Below are 18,725 nucleotides of genomic sequence, written 5' to 3' on the forward strand. Positions count from 1 at the left end.
CACTCCAGCAACCCTCAGTTTGTTTCCTGAGATTAAGAATTCCTCATATCAGTGAGGTCATATGATACATGTCTTTCTCTGATTGACTTATTTTGCTCAGCATAATACCCTCCAGTTCCATCCACGTCGTTGCAAATAAGCCAGTGTTTTCTTGTTGATTTTCTGTTTATATGCTCTGTCCATTGATGTAAGTGGGGTATTAAAATCCCCTACTATTAATTTATCAGTTAGTTCCTTTGTTTGTTATTAACTGTTTTATGTATTTGGGTACTCTCATGTTGGGTGCATAAATATTTAGAATTGTTATATCCTCTTGTTGGATTGTTATTATTATTATATAGTGTCATTATTCTCTTGTTACTGTCTTTGTTTTAAAGTCTATTTCATCTGATGTAAGTATAACTGCCCTGCTTTTATTTTGACATCCATTTGCATGGTAAATATCTTTCCAGCCCCTCACTTTCAATCTGCATGTGTCATCAGTTCTGAAAGGAGTCTATATAGGCAACATATTGATGGGCTTGTTTTTCTACCCATTCCATCTTTTGATTGAGCTTTTAGTCCATTTACTTTCAAAGTAATTATTGATAGATATGTATTTATTGCTATTTTGTTACTTTTTTGTGGTCATTTTTGTAGTTTTTCTATGATTCTTTCTTCTCTTGCTCTCTTTCACACTTTTTAGTGATAAACTTGGATTTCTTTCTCTCTATTCTTTGTGTATCTGTTATTGTGTTTTGATTTGTGGTTACCATTAGGGTTGTATAGAACATCTTCTGCATATAGCAGCCTATATTCAGTAGATGGTCGCTTAAATTAGAACTCATTCTTTCTTCTTATCCCCATTTTTCAGGTATATGGTGTCCTATTTCACGTCCTTTTATTTTATGAGTTCTTTCACTGATTTTTACAGATATACTTATTTTTACTGCTTTTGTGTTTCCTTCTTTTCATACTCTTACTTATGGTCTTTCCTTTCCACTCCATGTGTTTCCTTAATATTTTTGTAGGACTGGTTTAGTGAACATGAACTACTTTAGCTTTTGTTTGTCTGAGAATCTCTCCTATTCTGAATGATAGTGTTGCTAAAAAGAGTATTTTTGGCTGCATATTTTTTCCTGTTAGCACTTTCAATATATCATGCCACTTGCTTTTGTCCTCCAAAGTTTCTGCTGAAAAATCCACTCATAGCCTTATAGCATTTCCCTAGTGTGTAACTATCTTCTTTTGTCTTGCTGCTTTTAAAATTCTTTATCACTACTTTTTGCCATTTTAATTACTTTGTGTCTTGGTGTTGACCTCTTTGAGTTGATTTTGGCGGGGGGACCTCTGCCTCCTGGATCTGGGTATCTATTTGCCACCTGGATCTGGATATCTGTTTCCTTTCCCAGATTTGGAAACTTTTTAGCTAGTATTTCTTCACATAAATTTTCTGAACCCTTTTATTGTTCTTATGGAATCCCTATAATGCAAATGTTATTACACTTGATGAAGTAGCTGAGTTCCCTAAGTCTTTTCTCATTTTGCATAATTTTTTTTCTTTCAGGTTGCTCATTCATTCCTCTGCTTCCTCTAGCCTGCTATTTATTCCATCTAGTGTATTTTTAATTCCGTTTATTGTTTTATTCATCTCTGATTTGTTCTTTTTTATCTCTTTGTTAAGCATCTCACTTACATTCTCCACTCTTTTCTCAAGTACAGTGGGTATCTTTATGATCATTACTTTAAATTCTCTGTCAGGTGTATTACTCCATTTCTCTTAGGTCTCTTACTGTCGTTTTTGTGGGTTTGTTTAATCCATTTGGGATATATTTCTCTGTCTCCTCATTTTGCCTCTGTGTCTGTTTCTTTGTGTCAGGAAAGTCAGCTACGTCTACTCCTCTTGAATGTAGTGGTCTTATGAAGAAGAGGTCCTGTAGTGCCCTGCAGTGCAGTTTCCCCTCTTCCCCAGAGCCCGATGCTTCAGGTGGTGTCTCCTATGTGTGTTGCATGTGCTTTGCTGTTTTGTCCTGGCTGCTTTTTCCTTCAGTCCAGTTGTCTGCAGAGGCTCTCTTTGCCTGTTGTGGGCAGCATTTTGTCCCTGGTGGGGGTGTGGTATGCAGTTTTAACAAGGTGTGCTCTGCTTATGAAATGAGACCTGAGACCTGTAGCTTCCAGGACCCGGGCCTTGTGAGTGGGTTGTGCAGTTTTAACAAGGTGCTCCTCGAACTTCCACAAGGCTTACAGCTGCTACTGCCAGAACCACAGTCTTGCAAAATGCATGGGTGGAAAGATGTAGTGTTGGCAAAGTTTGCGCTGGATTTCTGAGGGGGGTGGCCTGTGGTGCTGGGACTGATGCAAGCATGAGTGGAAAGGGTGGATGTGCCAAATCACTAGGGTGTGGGGCTTGGTGTAAGAAAATTATGTAGGGAAATTCCTGCTGGTTTCTGCAGGTGCCCATGTGTTTATGTTAAGCGTGGGGAAGGGGAGTGGCACCTGCCAGCTCCTTTGTTCCTGGAAGAGTCTTACTCTGGACATGCTCTGAGATGAGTAAATAACTCTCCCTACTGTACACCCCAGGTGTTTTTCAAAGTACTGCTTCTACCCTGTTTTTGGAGGGCTGTTTGTCATGCTGTCTCTTTAAGGGCAGGGACTCATCTTCCTTCTGCCTTCAGCCTCTTCCAAAATGGAGCCAGCTGATTTTTAAGCTTCCAGGCTTTAAGTCCTTCTTATTTGTAAGAAGTCAGTAAATTCAGCTCCTCTTGCTTTCAAAACCAAATGTTAGGAGGATTCGTCTCTCCCATGCAAGCTTCCTGGTGTGTTAGTCTGTTTCTCACCCTTCTCTGTGCCTGTGGCTCCCTCCTGATCACAGATGGCCACCTCTGTTTTGCTCCCCACCATGTCTCCACCTTTTCTACCCTCTTCGATGTGGACTTTTCTCTGCCTTTGGTTGTGGAGTTTGTTTTGCCAGTCTTCATTTTCTGGGTTATTTACACTGGTGTGAGTGTTATCTAGTTGTATCCATGAGATGAGGTGAGCTTAGGGTCCCCTTACTCCACCATCTTCCAGCCTCCTTCTAATACACCATCTTTAATTGGAAGCCAGTTTAGTTTTTTATTGATTTGAATTATTTTCATATATAATTTGAGAATATTAAGAAATATATCTCTACCACATATGATGAAAATTTTCATTATAGTACCAAGAAAACATTTGAATCTTTCCTCAGGGTATTACTTGATATTCTTAAGTTAAATCCTTTTTTTAAAAACAAATAATCTAATTTGATCTGGTTTCAAAACTTAAGAAAATTAGAACAGGTTTAAAAATCTAGCAAAAGCAGTGAAAATAAATTGCTATTTCGTAATGTAGGATCTTTGGGGGAGTTTTGGTTGACTAAATGTATTTTGAATTACTTTGCATATGATAAAAAATGCAGTGAGAAGAATATTGGACTTGGATTCAGGAGATCTGTGTTAGAATTCTGGTTCACAAGCTTGGAACAAAGTGAAATTTTCAGCAACCTGGTGAACCATCTTAAGATTACAAAGCTATCTCTCTACTTCATAATGTTTTGAGAATCCCATGAAAAAGAATATGTGACTAGCTTTGTAATATAATTACCAACACATAATAAAGGTTTTTTTTCTTAGTACATTTGCTTCTATCATCTGGAATAACATGTAACAAAAGATAAGGCTAATTTTAGAAAAAATGGACAGGATCAGTGTAACATATTTGCCTTCTATGAAGGATCTGTGTATTCTAAGGAAGCAAGTTTATGTAGTAACTTTGGTGACTGCGAACCTCTCTACTTCTACCCCAAAATAAAGATTCAGACTAACTAAAACTGTGCCATTAAGTCCTAAAACAGCAGAGCCAACTAAGGGGTAATGGAAGTTGGGCATAAACCCTTACTGTGATTTTCTTTTTTCAGTGTACTTAAATGAAGCAGGGTTCAACTTTGTGAGAAAATGCATTCAAGCTGTGGAAACAAGAGGTAAGTGTTGCCTGACAGGTACATTGTTACTGTTATGTAGTTCATGTAGTTCATTCTTATATAGAAACCTCTCAAAAAATGAGGATGTGTTTCATCATTAACATGAAATTAACTTTAAGAACTATATAAATTTATAAATTATCTACATATACAAAAAACTATAGCTTGAACTTTACCAAAAATCATACTGTAGTTTTTTATTGTTATGTTATGTTAATCACCATACATTACATCATTAGTTTTTGATGTAGTGTTCCATGATTCATTGTTTGCATATAACACCCAGTGCTCCATGCAGAACGTGCGCTCTTTAATACCCATCACCAGGCTAACCCATCCTCCCATCCCCCTCCCCTCTAGAACCCTCAGTTTGTTTTTCAGAGTCCATCTCTCATGGTTCATCTCCCCCTCCGATTTCCCTCCTTCATTCTTCTCCTGCTATCTTTTTTTTTTTTAACATATAATGTATTATTTGTTTCAGAGGTACAGATCTGTGATTCAACAGTCTTGCACAATTCACAGCGCTCACCATAACACATACCCTACCCAATGTCTATCACCCAGCCACCCCATCCCTCCCACCCCCCACCACTCCAGCAACCCTCAGTTTGTTTCTTGAGATTAAGAATTCCTCATATCAGTGAGGTCATATGATACATGTCTTTCACTGTATTTCTTTTTAATGATCTTTCCTAATAAAGGCTTGCTTTACTTCTTATTGATAGACTTTGTGTTATTTATTACTATAACCACTTCTTTGATTTTTTTTCAAGCTTTAGTGGGATAACATTCTTAAGGAGCTGGTCTTCCTCCTTCCTTATATTATTTCCCTCAGTGATTTCAGTCACGGTCACAATTATAGCACCTTTCCTCTCTCTAGTCATGACCTCTCACCTGAAGCCCACTCCAGTGCCTATTACACTCTTTCCCTTCCAGGAAAACTTTGCTTTAGCAAAACTCATATTGGGCTTTGAAATTCTGTGAACTTAGGCTCAGATTTTGGTGCTGCCACTTAGAAGTTTTGAGAAGCTAAGTATGTTTCTTAAATTCTCTGAATCTGTTTCCTCATCTTCAAAATGAAAATGTAAAAGCCTTCCAACTCTTCAACATGCAGGACTCCATGACTGAAGAAATAGAGGATGAGAAGTCCTGATTATCATTTCCCATCTTTGATGCTTTTTGTATTCAAATAGTGGTGAATGAACAGGGGTACTTTGCTACTTTAAAGATCTTCAAAAGACTTTCAGACACTGTTCAGTGTCTGCTCTGAGAAATATATGTGTGATGGGTGTTTCCAGGGTAGATTTGCTGAAGTTAGACTGCAAAATTGGACAAGTAGCTTTCAAATTCTGTATAGGTATATGCCTAAGGTTTTTAACATTCTGTACTTGTGCTGCTGGTCTCAAGCCATTTTCTTGTGATTTTTCCTTCTCATTAGGCATCACTATTTTAGGCCTCTACCGAATAGGAGGAGTAAACTCCAAAGTTCAGAAACTCATGAACACAACATTTTGTAAGTTTTGGATGAAGCTGGTTACTTAATTTTTGTATTATAGATAATCCAAACCATAGCTTTCTTTGAGAATTATACTATTGCTTGCCTTTGAATATTTTCAAGTAATATTTAAAGTTAATATTTGCATTCAGTTTTTAATGTTCAGTTATAATAGATGAACAGTCAGAATTTGGGAGGGGTCCTTTTTATAATGTTGGACTTTTTCTCAAGTGTTCTTTGATTAGCTAGAGGTGCATTGAGATTTATGGGTGCTGGATTCAAAGATTACCTAGCTTGGAATCCTGACTTGCCACTTAAAAGCTTTGTGACCTTGGGTAATTTGTTTAAACTCTTTGTGCCTCAACCTTCTCATTCATAAAATGGGGATAATAATAGTGCCTGCCTCATTGAGAAGTATGAGGATTGGATATGTTAATTCATATAATGTACTTGGAAGCATGCCTGGCAGATGGTAAGTGCTCTGTGATGTTAGCAATTGATAATAATTTGATTTGGAACACTGTTATTCCACAAGAAGTCTTTGAGGTTTATAAAGCATCAGAGTGAGATTTGCACTAGTTCGCACAAACAACAATTCAAAACTTTAAATCTGTTGGCACTCTAAGAAATAAATGTCTCTCTCTTTGGCCTACTTACATTTGTGTACATCTTCTTTATGGTGTGAGTGATGTTTTGAATTGCAGTTTAAACATCTTATTTTTTACTCTTTTCAGCTCCAAAATCCCCTCCTGATATTGACATTGATATTGAATTGTGGGATAATAAGACAATAACAAGTGGACTGAAAAACTACCTCAGGTAAGGAAGGTTGAACTCCTACTCTGCATGTGATGTCTCTCTTACCTCCTTGGGCAGTTGCCATGTGATTCCTTGGAGATCCTGTGCATGAACTTCACTATTTAGAGCAATACCTTCACTTCAGGTGAAATAGCACAAGGTGGTGATATTTATATTTAGTGTTTTGGAACTTATACATGCTTTTTCAAATAATAAACAGGCTGCAGTATTTTAGGAATACTAAATAATGCTTTGTTTCATATTAAATTTGAATGTGGTGTTTTCATGTATTTTTTTTAAAGCTGAAATTGAAAGTTGTTTTTTGTTTTGTTTTTGTTTTTTATTTAACTATTGTCCCCATATCTGAGAGGTATTTTGCTGTTGTTGTTCAGTAGTTCTCACAGTGACAAAATGATTTTCCAGCCATCCTTTTTAGTACAATTATGCCAAGAAGTGCTAAAGGGCTTTGGTGTCTTCGAGGTCTGCATTTTGGGACTGCCTGGAGCGGCCCTACTAGGTCTTGATCATACTCCTTAATCACCCAACTCTTAGAGAAACACTGAAAGTTCAGGGAAAATAAAAAAAATATTGCCATTCTAATGCCTGCTTCTTTATCCATTGCAGATGCCTTGCAGAACCACTGATGACTTACAAGTTACACAAAGATTTTATTGTTGCAGTTAGTAAGTACACTTCCGTTGGATGTATTATAATTGATGTAGTTTTATGCTCTATCACTTAGAGGTATAAATTTAAATGAACTAGTTAAGATTTTCCTGTATTTTGCTTAAGAAACTGTCAATCTGATACTTTTTTTTTTCATTATGTTCAATTAGCCAGCATATAGTTTTTGATGTAGTGTTCAGCAATTCATTAGTTGGGTATAACACCCCGTGCTCATCACCACACGTGCCCCTTTTAATACCCATCACCCAGTTACCCCATCCTCCCGTCCCCCTCCCTTCTGTAACCCTCAGTTTGTCTCCCAGAGTCCAGAGTCTCTCATGGTTTGTCTCCCTCTCTGATTTCTTCCCTCCCTTCCCCTGTGGTCCTCTGCACTATTCCTTATATTCACATGAGTGAAACCATATGATAATTGTCTTTCCCTGCTTGACTTATTTCACTTAGCATCATCCCTTCCAGTTCCATCCATGTCGATGCAAATGGTGGGTACTCGTCCTTTCTAATGGCTGAGTAATATTCCACTGTATATATGGACCACATCTTCTTTATCTAGTCATCTGTTGAAGGGCATCTCGGCTCCTTCCACAGTTTCGCTATTGTGGACATTGCTGCTATGAACATTGGGGTGCAGGTGCCCCTTCATTTCACTACATCTGTATCTTTTGCTGGGTCATAGGTAGCTCTATTTTTAACATCTTGAAGAAATTCCATTCTGTTTTCCAGAGTGGCTGTACCAGCCTGCATTCCCACCAACAGTAAGAGGTTCCCCTTTCTCCACACCCTCACCAACATCTGTTGTTTCCTGTCTTGTTTTGCCATTCTAACTGATGTAAGGTAGTATCTCATTGTGGATTTGATTTGTATTTCCCTGATGGCTAGTGATGTTGAACATTTTTTCATGTGTCTGTTAGCCATTTCTATGCCTTTGGAGACGTGTGTGTTCATGTCTTTGGCCCATTTATTGACTGGATTATTTGTTTTTTGGGTGTTGAGTTTGAGAAGTTCTTTAAAGATCTTGGATACCAGCCCTTTATCCGTAATGTCATTTGCAAATATCTTCTCCCATTCCATGGGTTGCCTCTTAGTTTTGTCATTTGATACTTAATAGCTGGCAGTACAGTTTGTAAACAAGTAGGAAATTGTGAATGATGGATTAAAGACCTAAATGTGAGACTTAAAACCATAAAAGTAGGAGAAGACATAGGCAGTAGCTCTTTGACCTTGACTGGAGAAACATTTTTCTAGATATGTGTTCTCTGGCAAGGGAAACAAAAAGCAAAATTAAACAATTGGGACTACACCAAAATAAAAAAGTTTGAGCAATAAAGGAAATCATCAACAAAACAAAAAGGCAACCTACTGAAGGGGAGAAAATATTTGCAAATGATATATCTGATAAGGGGTTAATATCCAAAATATATAAAGAACTTACACAACTCAACACTAGAAAAACAATTTGATTAAAAAAGAGGCAAAGTCCCTGAGTAGACATTTTTCCAAAGCAGACATACAGATGGACAATAAACACATGCAAAGATGCTCAACATCACTCATCATCAGGGAAATACAAATCAAAACTACAATGAGCTATCACCTCTCACCAGTCAGAATGGCTAAAATTAACAACACAGGAAGCAACAGGTGTTGGCGAGGATGTGGAGAAATGGGAACCCTCTCGCATTGTTGGTGGGAATGCAAACTGGTGCAGCCACTCTGGAAAACAGTATGAGGGTTCCTCAAAATATTAAGAATAGAACTACCATACGATCCAGTAATTCGACTACTGGATATCTACCCAAAGAAAATGAAAACACCAATTCAGAAAGATATGTGCACCGTTACATTCATTGCAACATTATTTACAAAAGCCAAGACATGGCAACAACAGAAGTGTCCATCGATAGATGAATGGATAAAGAAGATGTGGTATGTATGCACAATGGAATATTACTAAACCACAAGAGAGAATGAAATCTTGACCTGTGCAACAACATGGATGGACCTAGAGAGTCTAATACTAAGTAAAATAAGTCAGACAGAGAAAGACCAATACTATATGATTTCATTCATATGTGGAATTTAAGAAACCAAACAAAAAAAGGAACACTCTTAAATACAGAGAACAAACTGGTGGTTGCCAGAGGAGAGGTGGGTGGAGGATAGGGGAAATAGATGAAGGGAATCAAGAGTACACTTAGCTTGATTTAAAGAAATTGCAGAATGAATTAGAATATTTTGCCACTTAATAAGACTTCATTAGGGTGCTAAGAGGAATTATTTTAGTTACGTTTTACTCAATTGATGTTAGTTTCTTATAAGAGCAACCTTAGGGTTAAATAGATAAGACTACAAATATGTACAGTCAGGTGTGCGACCTACTCATACTTACATGCTGTATTCCTAAATCTGGAGAGAAGAGTCAGGTATTTTTGGCAGGTAACAGGCACTTCCATCAATCCTTTTCCCCCTATTTATTAATAATGATCACATATCTATGTCATTTCTTTGGGTCTATGATTGCTATAATGGAATATATATAGATAGGCTTAATTCAAAAATTGTGGGGAGGGGCTCAGTGAAAACATGTAAGCTGAGAAATCAGAAATACGTACTTTTAAAACATTAAAACCAAAGTGCAGGGTTGCCATCTGAGCCCATCACAACATTTAACCATTAGGAATTAGCAATTCATTGTTAAGATGTATGAGGTATGACTGTACCAAGTATTTTTCACAGTCCCAAGAAAGAAAGCAGTTACATTAATTTATTACCACACATTGTAATGTCACAGGAAATGTCTGCTGATAAGTGTCAGATAACATTGAGTGACTTGGTTTTCAATCCAGCATACATGACTGACCACATGATCTCATAAACATCTGTACCACTTAGCTTTCTCCTGAAAGCTTTCCACTCTATATTCTCTTCATTGAAATCTATCCTTATTAGATGAACAAAACCTCAGAAAATGTATAGTCTGACCTCTCATTTTATTGACTAGGTCCCTGAGTGGGCCAGTGACTTTGTCCAAGGACACTAGTAAATTGATGGCAAAATCAGGGCTACAAGCCAATTTTTTTGACTCTTACCCTAGAACTCTTTCTTACAGAAATTTTGTGTTAATTAAACAAATGGCATTTGAGCCACCTAGCTAAGTAGCTAAAATGAACAGCTTGTTTTAATAGAAACATTTGGTTGTAAGCTATTTTTCTCTATTTCCATGGCAAATAAATAATTCACTACCATGATAATTAAAATATATTCTTATAGATAAGAATTAATCTTTTGTCTGGGTCAAGGATATTACCATGTATCAGATAATAAGATAATAAAATTAGGTATTATTTGGAAATTCAGCTCTGTAAAAAGGGGAAGTTTTTCAGAAATTACAAGGTGTCTCACAGATTCCCTGGCAGAGTATGGATTAGGCTTTCCACAGGCCTATAGCTAGGAGCTGCAAAACTGGGAATTGGTATTTCTCTTCCCATCCTTTTAGGAGGGTCTCTCCTCTCTGTTCTTTGCTGCATATCTGCCTTATTCGTATCTCCCTTTCCAGTCGGGTTTTCTTGGCTTTGGAGCACATTTGGTCATGTCAACCCTGGTCTTACACGATATGCCTTTTCACATAGCTAAGCAGACAGATCACAGTTTTGGTGTCTCCATTCCAACCCCTGGGAGACTTTGTGTTTGGCCCAGCGTGAGCCATGCATGCTCTTTCCTCACCTCCTGTTGAGCACTTTTCAGAGAAAGGGCTTGGCAGGGTAGGTAGTCACCATAGAATTTGTTTATTATAGTAAGAGCATGTTAATAGGTTCTTCATTCTGAAGTGTTAGATGTTTCTCTAGCAGACATGTCAGCATGTTGGCTTTTGCCTGGCAGACTAGACTAGTCTTCCTTTAGATGGTTTTTCACTTTTCAGATTTACCATTGTCAATGTGCACTTAAAATCTATCAGGCCTCTGTTTGCATAATAATCCTGACACCTCAGAACAGTAATTCCCTGTTCTCTTTAAATCTATAAAATTTGGAAAGAAATACTTTCTTCCTTTGTCTGATGGAGTCACTAGGAAGTTTTATGTGTGATAAAGTATATTATATTGCCTGGCACATTAGGCCATCTGTAACAATTTCTGTGATCACTCACATTGCAGGTGATGAGTTATGGTTGTATGGAAGTCCAGTGGCTATGAGCACAGGTCTGGATTAGATAGAACTGGGTTAGTTTGACTTCTTAACTAACTTCATGACCATGGTTAGGTTACTCAACCGCTCTAAGCCAGTGATAGTAATAATACTTACTGCATAAAGCAACGTTTGTAAGGCATGAGGGTGGGAGTGTTTATAATGTTTAGATTACTAATGTTTATTTACACGTTTGAATGCAATTGAAACTTGACCATTTGCAACCTTTATGTTATAGAATCTGATGACCAAAACTACCGGGTGGAAGCTGTACATGCATTGGTGCACAAATTGCCAGAAAAAAACAGAGAGATGCTGGACATCTTAATAAAGCACCTCGTCAAGTAATTCTCTGATTTATGTTCTTCACCTAACTACTTGTTCAATGTTAAAGTTAGACTTTTCATGTCTTTCTAAAGTGTATGATGGTACTGTAACATTGTTATTATAATCAGTCTATTGAATATGCTTTTTTTAAAAATTTTTTTATTGTTATGTTAATCCCCATACATTACATCATTAGTTTTAGATGAAGTGTTCCATGATTCATTGTTTGTGCATAACACCCAGTGCTCCATGCAGAATGTGCCCTCCTCAATACCCACCACCAGGCTAACCCATCCTCCCACCCCCTCCCCTCTAGAACCCTCAGTGTGTGTGTGTGTGTATTGTGTGTGTGTGTATAGTGTGTGTGTGTATAGTGTGTGTGTGTATAGTGTGTGTGTGTATTGTGTGTGTGTATAGTGTGTGTGTAGTGTGTGTGTGTGTAGTGTGTGTGTGTGTAGTGTGTGTGCATGTGTGTATTGTGTGCATATATATAAGAGAGATTGGTTGCAAGGAACTGGCCTGCACTATTGTGAAGGCTGGTAAGTCTGAAGTGTGCAGGGCAGCTGGTAGTCTGGAGACTCAGGGAAGAGTTAACATTGCAGCTCCAATCCAAGGCAGTCTGAAAGCAGAATCCCCTTCTACTCAGAGGACCTCAGTCTTTTTAAGACTTTCAACTGATTGAATGAGGCCCACTCATATGGAGGATAATCTGCTTTACTCTGAGTCTACTGATATAAATGTTAATTTTATGCAAAAAAAATACCTTCATAAATCATCTAGAATTATGTTTGATTAAATATCTGGGTACTGTGGCCTCATAAATCTGTCTAAAGATTCTCTTTCATACACACACACACACACACACACACACACACACACACACACATACTTGCCATCCTACTATAAACAAAAGTCCAAATTCAGATTTTATTTTTTTTTTAAGACTTATTTATTTATTAGAGAGGATGGGGAGGATAGAGGGAGAAGAAGAGGGAGAGGATCTCCAGCAGTCTGCCCACTGAGCACAGAGCCTGACACAGGGCTTGATCTCATGACCCTGAGATCATGACCTGAGCCGAAACCAAATGTCGGACGCTTAACTGACTGAGCCATCCAGTTGCCCCCAAATTCAGGTTTTAAACTTAAGAATTCCCTTTCAGGCTCATATACAAATAAGGATATTTTCCATCTTAGCGAGTATTATGATTCACAATTAAATGATTCCTGCTTAGTTGCTTACTACAAGTAGTAACCCAGTTTATGCTAATTTGAGCCATGCACATTTGAAATAGTGCTACATAACATGTTAATAAGTCTCATCTGAACCTGCAGATGAGATAATATGAATTGCCCTCCTGCCCCTTGAAATAAGAAGGAAAGCCACTAGGAACTGCATCATTTCAAGTTCATTATTAACTGTTGCATATGGCAATACCTCTTTTAGTTAATGAACAAGGATTCTTGGTCAAATCTAGTCTTGAATTATGTTTTGAATTGTGTGACTTCTTCATGAAATTTAACTACACTGTATGTATTGGGTATTCTCTTGGTGTATTCAAGCTAATTTTCTAGCAAAGCCTTTTATAAACTGCTTTTAAAAGATACATGAGTGGCACATAAAATGTTTTTGTTTAATTATCCAGAATGTTAGATGAACTCAGACTTCCCCCTTATAGTGAATGTGCCTGGCTTTGGTACAGGGGATAGCAAAGGATAGTATCTGGCCATAGAAGAGTGCTTAAAATTCTTTTGCCCATCCTTTATCACCATTCCTGGCTTTTTTCCTGAACCTATACTAAGTCAGTCCCCATTGACTCATGAGCAGTATTATTGGAATGTGTCCACATCCCCAGTGACTTAAGTAAACTACAAACAAGTAATAACACTCTTGATCCCTGGCAACCTTAATATATCTGAAGAAAAGAGAATTTAAGACCAGTGATCTGGATTGGTCACTATCTATAGGACCAGTGACTAAAAGGTTGATTCCAAATCTCCATTAATTAGTTTTGAGACATGGTATAAACCATTACTTCTTTTCTGAGAATCCTTTTGTCTTTAAAACAAGGGCTATCTGTGGTCTCTTCTTCAACTCTAACTTTGAATATTTAAAAGGGCAGTTGGGTGTCTGTTACCTACAACAAATTGAGGGAATGAGGTGCAGAAATAGCTGAAATGTGGGGTGATAAGTGTCTGTATTGATTGAGTTAGCTCAGCAGAAAGGAAATTCAGTGAAAATTGTTCATCCAAATATTCCATCTTCTGAGCAACACAGTCATAAACTCTCCTTTTTAAAACCAATTTTTTTTTAGGATTTTCAAATGTTTTCCCCATGAGCTTAATATTAATCTTATTTCAGTTTACTCACACTACCAGGAACTCTTACATTTTAGCAAGAGTGGCTAAAGCCAATTTAATTACAAGGAAGACTAATGTTTTGAGATCATATTTCCTATAACATTATTTAATTTTATCAACCCTCTAGGGGTCCTTACTCTTTATAGATGAGGAAACTGAAGCCTAGAGATTGTAAATAGCTTGGCAGATTGCACCCAGCCTCCAAGTTGGATGGATCCAAGCTTTAAATCCAGACATTCTTTACATACTGCTCTCTTAGTAGATTCTCTAGTACATACTAAGCACTATTTGGTTATGTGAAAAGAAAATGTTGAATGAAACTTTTTCCTATTCTTTTTTTTTTTTTTAAAGATTTATTTATTTATTTGAGAGAGCGAGAATGAGAGAGAGTACATGAGAGGGGGGAGGGTCAGAGGGAGAAGCAGGCTCCTTGCTGAGCAGGGAGCCCAATGCGGGACTTGATCCAGGGACTCCGGGATCATGACCTGAGCCGAAGGCAGTCGCTTAACCAACTGAGCCACCCAGGCGCCCACTTTTTCCTATTCTAACCAAGAGCTTTTTAGCTAGTGCTCTGTCAGGCACAAGGGAAAAATTCAGTCAGTGAGACAATCAGCTCTTCCTGTCCTGTGCTAGGATTTGCATAATATTCAAAATCCTGGATTCTCCATAAAATTTTACTTTTGCTTCTGGAATGTAGTTAGTGATTTAGTGATGCACACTTAGGTATAAACATACTCTTGTGCTGTGCTTCTTTCTAGAACTTCGTATTTTAACAATGTGCCTAGAAGTAAGATAGAAAAGGCAGTATTAACCTAGAAGATTGGTCAAATGAATGAGGTTTTTTCTTAAGAATATGCCCAATTGGGGCGCCTGGGTGGCTCAGTTGGTTAAGTGTCTGACTCTTGATTTTGGCTCAGGTCATGATTTCAGGGTTCTGAGACCAAGCCCTGAGTAGGGCTCCCCACTCAGCAGGGAGTCTGCTTGAGATTCTTTCCCCTGCCTCTCCCCCAGCTCCCCTGTGCACTCACCCTCTCAAATAAATCATCTTTAAAAAAAGAATATATCTAATTTCTAAAGTAGTCAAAGTCATTTTTGACAGTAACTGGGATAAGGTGACTTTTGCTAAGGCCAGTAATACCAGAGGCTTTTCCTTTCATTTTCATTTTCAAGCCAGCACTGATGCTACCCTATCTCCTTCTCTTACTGTTTACCTAACATAGTGCCCACAACTAAGGAGGCACCCGGGGAAATTTTGAATGGATGGATGGGTGGATGGAGGGAAGGGAAGAAGAAAGACATTGGCTAGTTGTCTTATGTAGGGAGCTTAAGAAAACCCCTGACATATTCAGGAGACCTGAACTGAAATAGCATCTTTGTTCCCAATTTGCTGTTACATGGAATACATCATTTTTACTTTAGGAGTTTTGCTTTTTTTTTTTTAAGATTTACTTATTTGAGAGAGTGAGAAGGATCGGGGAGGGACGGAGGGGGAAGGAGAGAGACAAGAAGACTCGTGAAGAATGGGGAGCCCAACTCGGGGCTCCATCCCAGGACCCTGGGATCATGACCTGAGCTAGAACCAAGAGTCAGACACTTAACCAACTGCACCACCCAGACACCCCAGTTTTGCTTTTTTTTAACCTTTACAATAGGAAAAACAGACTTCCTGGGAGGATTAAATGCAATCAATATCTATGAAAATGCCTGGCACCAGGTTCTCAATATGTTCAGTGTATCCAAATATAATTCCAACCAATCTAATCTTAACCATCTGTTCTAAAAGAAGTATAGTACCCTAGAGACTCCCTAACAACTCATAATCTCTCTAGGGTGATTATATTTAATTTAGGATATCAAGATTTATTCCTTTAATCAAGCTTTATAATTATTTTTACTTAGCTAATGTTACCTTTTTATGTCTTTTTAGGCTATACCCACATATGCCAATTGGGAGTGGTTGAACCTGACTACTAACCTATCATGGCATATTTTCAGGTTGAACCTGAAAACTAACCTATCATGGCATATTTTACATTTTATTTATGCCACAAATTTGATAAATGAGAACATTGCCTAATTATTAAACATTTAACTTATGTTATTTTTATTGCTCTTATTTGCAGAGTATCACTACACAGCCAACAAAATCTCATGACTGTCTCAAACCTTGGAGTCATATTTGGCCCAACTCTAATGAGAGCACAAGAAGAAACTGTGGCTGCCATGATGAATATTAAATTTCAGAATATTGTGGTTGAAATTCTGATCGAGCACTATGAAAAGGTAGGTTGAATTTTCATGTGGAAGTATCAAATCTTGTACCTTGCTTTTAAGAAGGAATTTCTCATTTGTATTATCTGTGAGTTCATTGTGATCTCAGATTCTTATAAAGTATCAGTCTTGTACATTTTGTATGAATTGCTTCTTCATGAGGACTTTGATTTCTTTTTTTTCTTGTTTAGTTTTTAAGTGCTTCTCAGAATCCTCCAGGTAAATGGTTTGCTTTCCTTTTACATCATTTACTTTTCAAGATTTTCTTCTTTAGTATTTATGTAGTGAATTTTTTGCTCATATTCAGAGAATCTGTTAGAATCACTTGGTGATCAAGTATAGTTTTAACCTTTTTATCTCTCTGGAATTAGACTTAGAGCAGCAGTAATATTCTCAATAAGACAAAAGAATTCCAGAGACAGTCTTGAAGTCCTCTCTGGCCTTTAAACATGGTTTCTTTGACAAGATTGAGATCTTTGAATAACTATGGAAATGGGAAATTGGGAAAGTCACAGTGATTGGATTATTAAGTAAATCCAGCCATTGAAAAGCAAAACATTTGTGATCCACTTATGCCTGGTCTAGTCCTTGTCAGAGAAAGACTATGCACTCTCTTTCCCTGGGTCCCTTCTTGGTGCCTGTAGAAGAATATCCTTCATTTATCTAAGGTTGCAAGCACTCACAACCCAAGACCACCTGGCTGTATCCTGCAGCTGTGCTCAGACTTCTCCCTGCAGCTTGTCATGTTCCAAGACAGCTCAGGACCAACAGCATGACAGCACCTTCTCCTGAGAAGCAAGGAACTGCTTGGCTGGGGAAATGATACAGAATGAGCCTCTTCCCTTCAGGTTATGTTCAGCATGAAGCGAGAAAGAAAATATCACAATAGTAAGAGTCAATGTGTCTTGACACAGACATTTGTTCATATTTGAAATTATTGGAAAATCTTCTGAAATTCATTGTTGGGAGATTGGGGAAGATAAAAAAGAAAACCCAGAGAGTGGACATTACTCAGTGTAAGTGGAAAAGAAAGTTATAATTGCTGTAGGATATTTTTTATATCAAGCATCTCTTGCCATGAAGCTGATTAAATAGCATATAGTTCTAAGATTATTTATTAACTCACAAATACCATTTTATGATGAAAATGGCAGTTGCCCCCTTTTATTGACCTCTGTCCAATTTTTTTTTTTTTTTTATGTAGATTTTTCATACTGCCCCAGACCCAAGCATTCCTCTTCCTCAGCCTCAGTCTCGATCTGGATCCCGAAGGACACGAGCAATCTGCCTCTCCACAGGTTCCCGGAAGCCTAGAGGGAGGTATACACCGTGCTTGGCAGAACCTGATAGTAAGTGTGCCTGCTGTAGGGAAATGCTTTCTTCATTCTTTGATTTAGCCTTCCCTCACCTTACCAACCTTAGGGTAGAAATAAATAGATGGTTTTACTGATACTGTCTCCCCAACACTCCCCTCCCATTTATATATTCTTTGTCAGTATGGTTACAAGGTACTTTGAACAAACAAATTCATTACTGCTACAAAGGAAAAAAAATAGTTTGCTCAGTGCCCTTTTTTTCTGCAACTGCTATTAAGTACATCGAGTGCTACTTTGTAGCAGGTTTTGTCCTATTGTCAAAGTGGTAGAGGAGAAAGCAAGAAAAAGTCTGGCTAAAGCAGTCCTTTTCTTTCTTCTTTTCACATTATGTCCTTAAAGCATCATCTCTTGGGTATCAAAGTGTCTGAAAGAGAAAGAGAAAAGAAATACAAAGAGAAACCACACTACACATTATCACTAACTTGCTGTTCTGAACCAAGCCCCACAGTGGGTGGCAGCTTGAGCCCGAGGTGCATGTTAAACTTGTTTTGTTTTACTCTACACCCCCATGCCCTGCAATTTTTTCTCATGGTCAGTATTTAACAGAAAACACTAATTTTTAATTTATATATGTTTGAATACTTTATTATAGTTTTTCTGATTTGTTTCTTAAAACTTACTTTTAAGAACATTAAAAAGTAATTCAGTTAAATAGGCAGTTTCTTACATTGCTATATTCTCAGCAGGAAGAGGAAAAAGTCCTTTCTTTTTCTTTTTTTTAAGATTTTATTTATTTATTTGACAGAAAGAGAACAGCAAGAAGGAACACAAGCGGGGGGGTGGGAGAGGGAGTAGCAGGCTTCCCGCCAAGCAGGGAGCCCCGGTGTAGGGCTCAATCCTAGGACCCTGGGATCATGACCTGAGACAAAGGCAGACACTTAACAACTGAGCCACCCAAGTGCCCCAAAGATCCACAGTTGTTTTTTTTTTTTTAAGATTTTATTTATTTATTTGACAGAGAGAGACACAGTGAGAGCAGGATCACAAGCAGGGGGAGAGGGAGAGGGAGAAACAGGCTTCCCGCAGAGCAGGGAGCCCGATGTGGGGCTCGATCCCAGGACCCCGGGACCATGACCTGAGCCGAAGGCAGACGCTTAACGACTGAGCCACCCAGGCGCCCCTACAGTTGTTGTTTTTTTTAATTGTTATGTTAATCACCATACAGTACATCATTAGTTTTTGATGTAGTGTTTCCATGATTCATTGTTTGCGTATAACACCCAATGCTCCATGCAGAACGTGCCCTCTTTAATAC

General features: G+C 37.9%; 1 protein-coding gene across 1 annotated transcript in view; it reads left to right on the forward strand.

Moving 5' to 3' along the window:
• The window catches only part of ARHGAP42 (Rho GTPase activating protein 42), a 60,450-nt gene that overhangs the window by 21,192 nt on the left and 20,533 nt on the right, over positions 1–18,725 (forward strand). Inside the window, exons 7-13 of the mRNA XM_081799065.1 lie at positions 3,917–3,979; positions 5,418–5,492; positions 6,209–6,293; positions 6,897–6,955; positions 11,377–11,482; positions 15,947–16,106; positions 17,299–17,443. Coding sequence (XP_081655191.1) covers positions 3,917–3,979; positions 5,418–5,492; positions 6,209–6,293; positions 6,897–6,955; positions 11,377–11,482; positions 15,947–16,106; positions 17,299–17,443 — 693 coding nt within the window. The remainder of the gene's footprint in view (positions 1–3,916; positions 3,980–5,417; positions 5,493–6,208; positions 6,294–6,896; positions 6,956–11,376; positions 11,483–15,946; positions 16,107–17,298; positions 17,444–18,725) is intronic.

This window comes from Leptonychotes weddellii, chromosome 11 (genome assembly GCF_054177405.1).
Source record: "Leptonychotes weddellii isolate Sample4059 chromosome 11, ASM5417740v2, whole genome shotgun sequence".
Classification (NCBI taxonomy): Eukaryota; Metazoa; Chordata; class Mammalia; order Carnivora; family Phocidae; genus Leptonychotes; species Leptonychotes weddellii.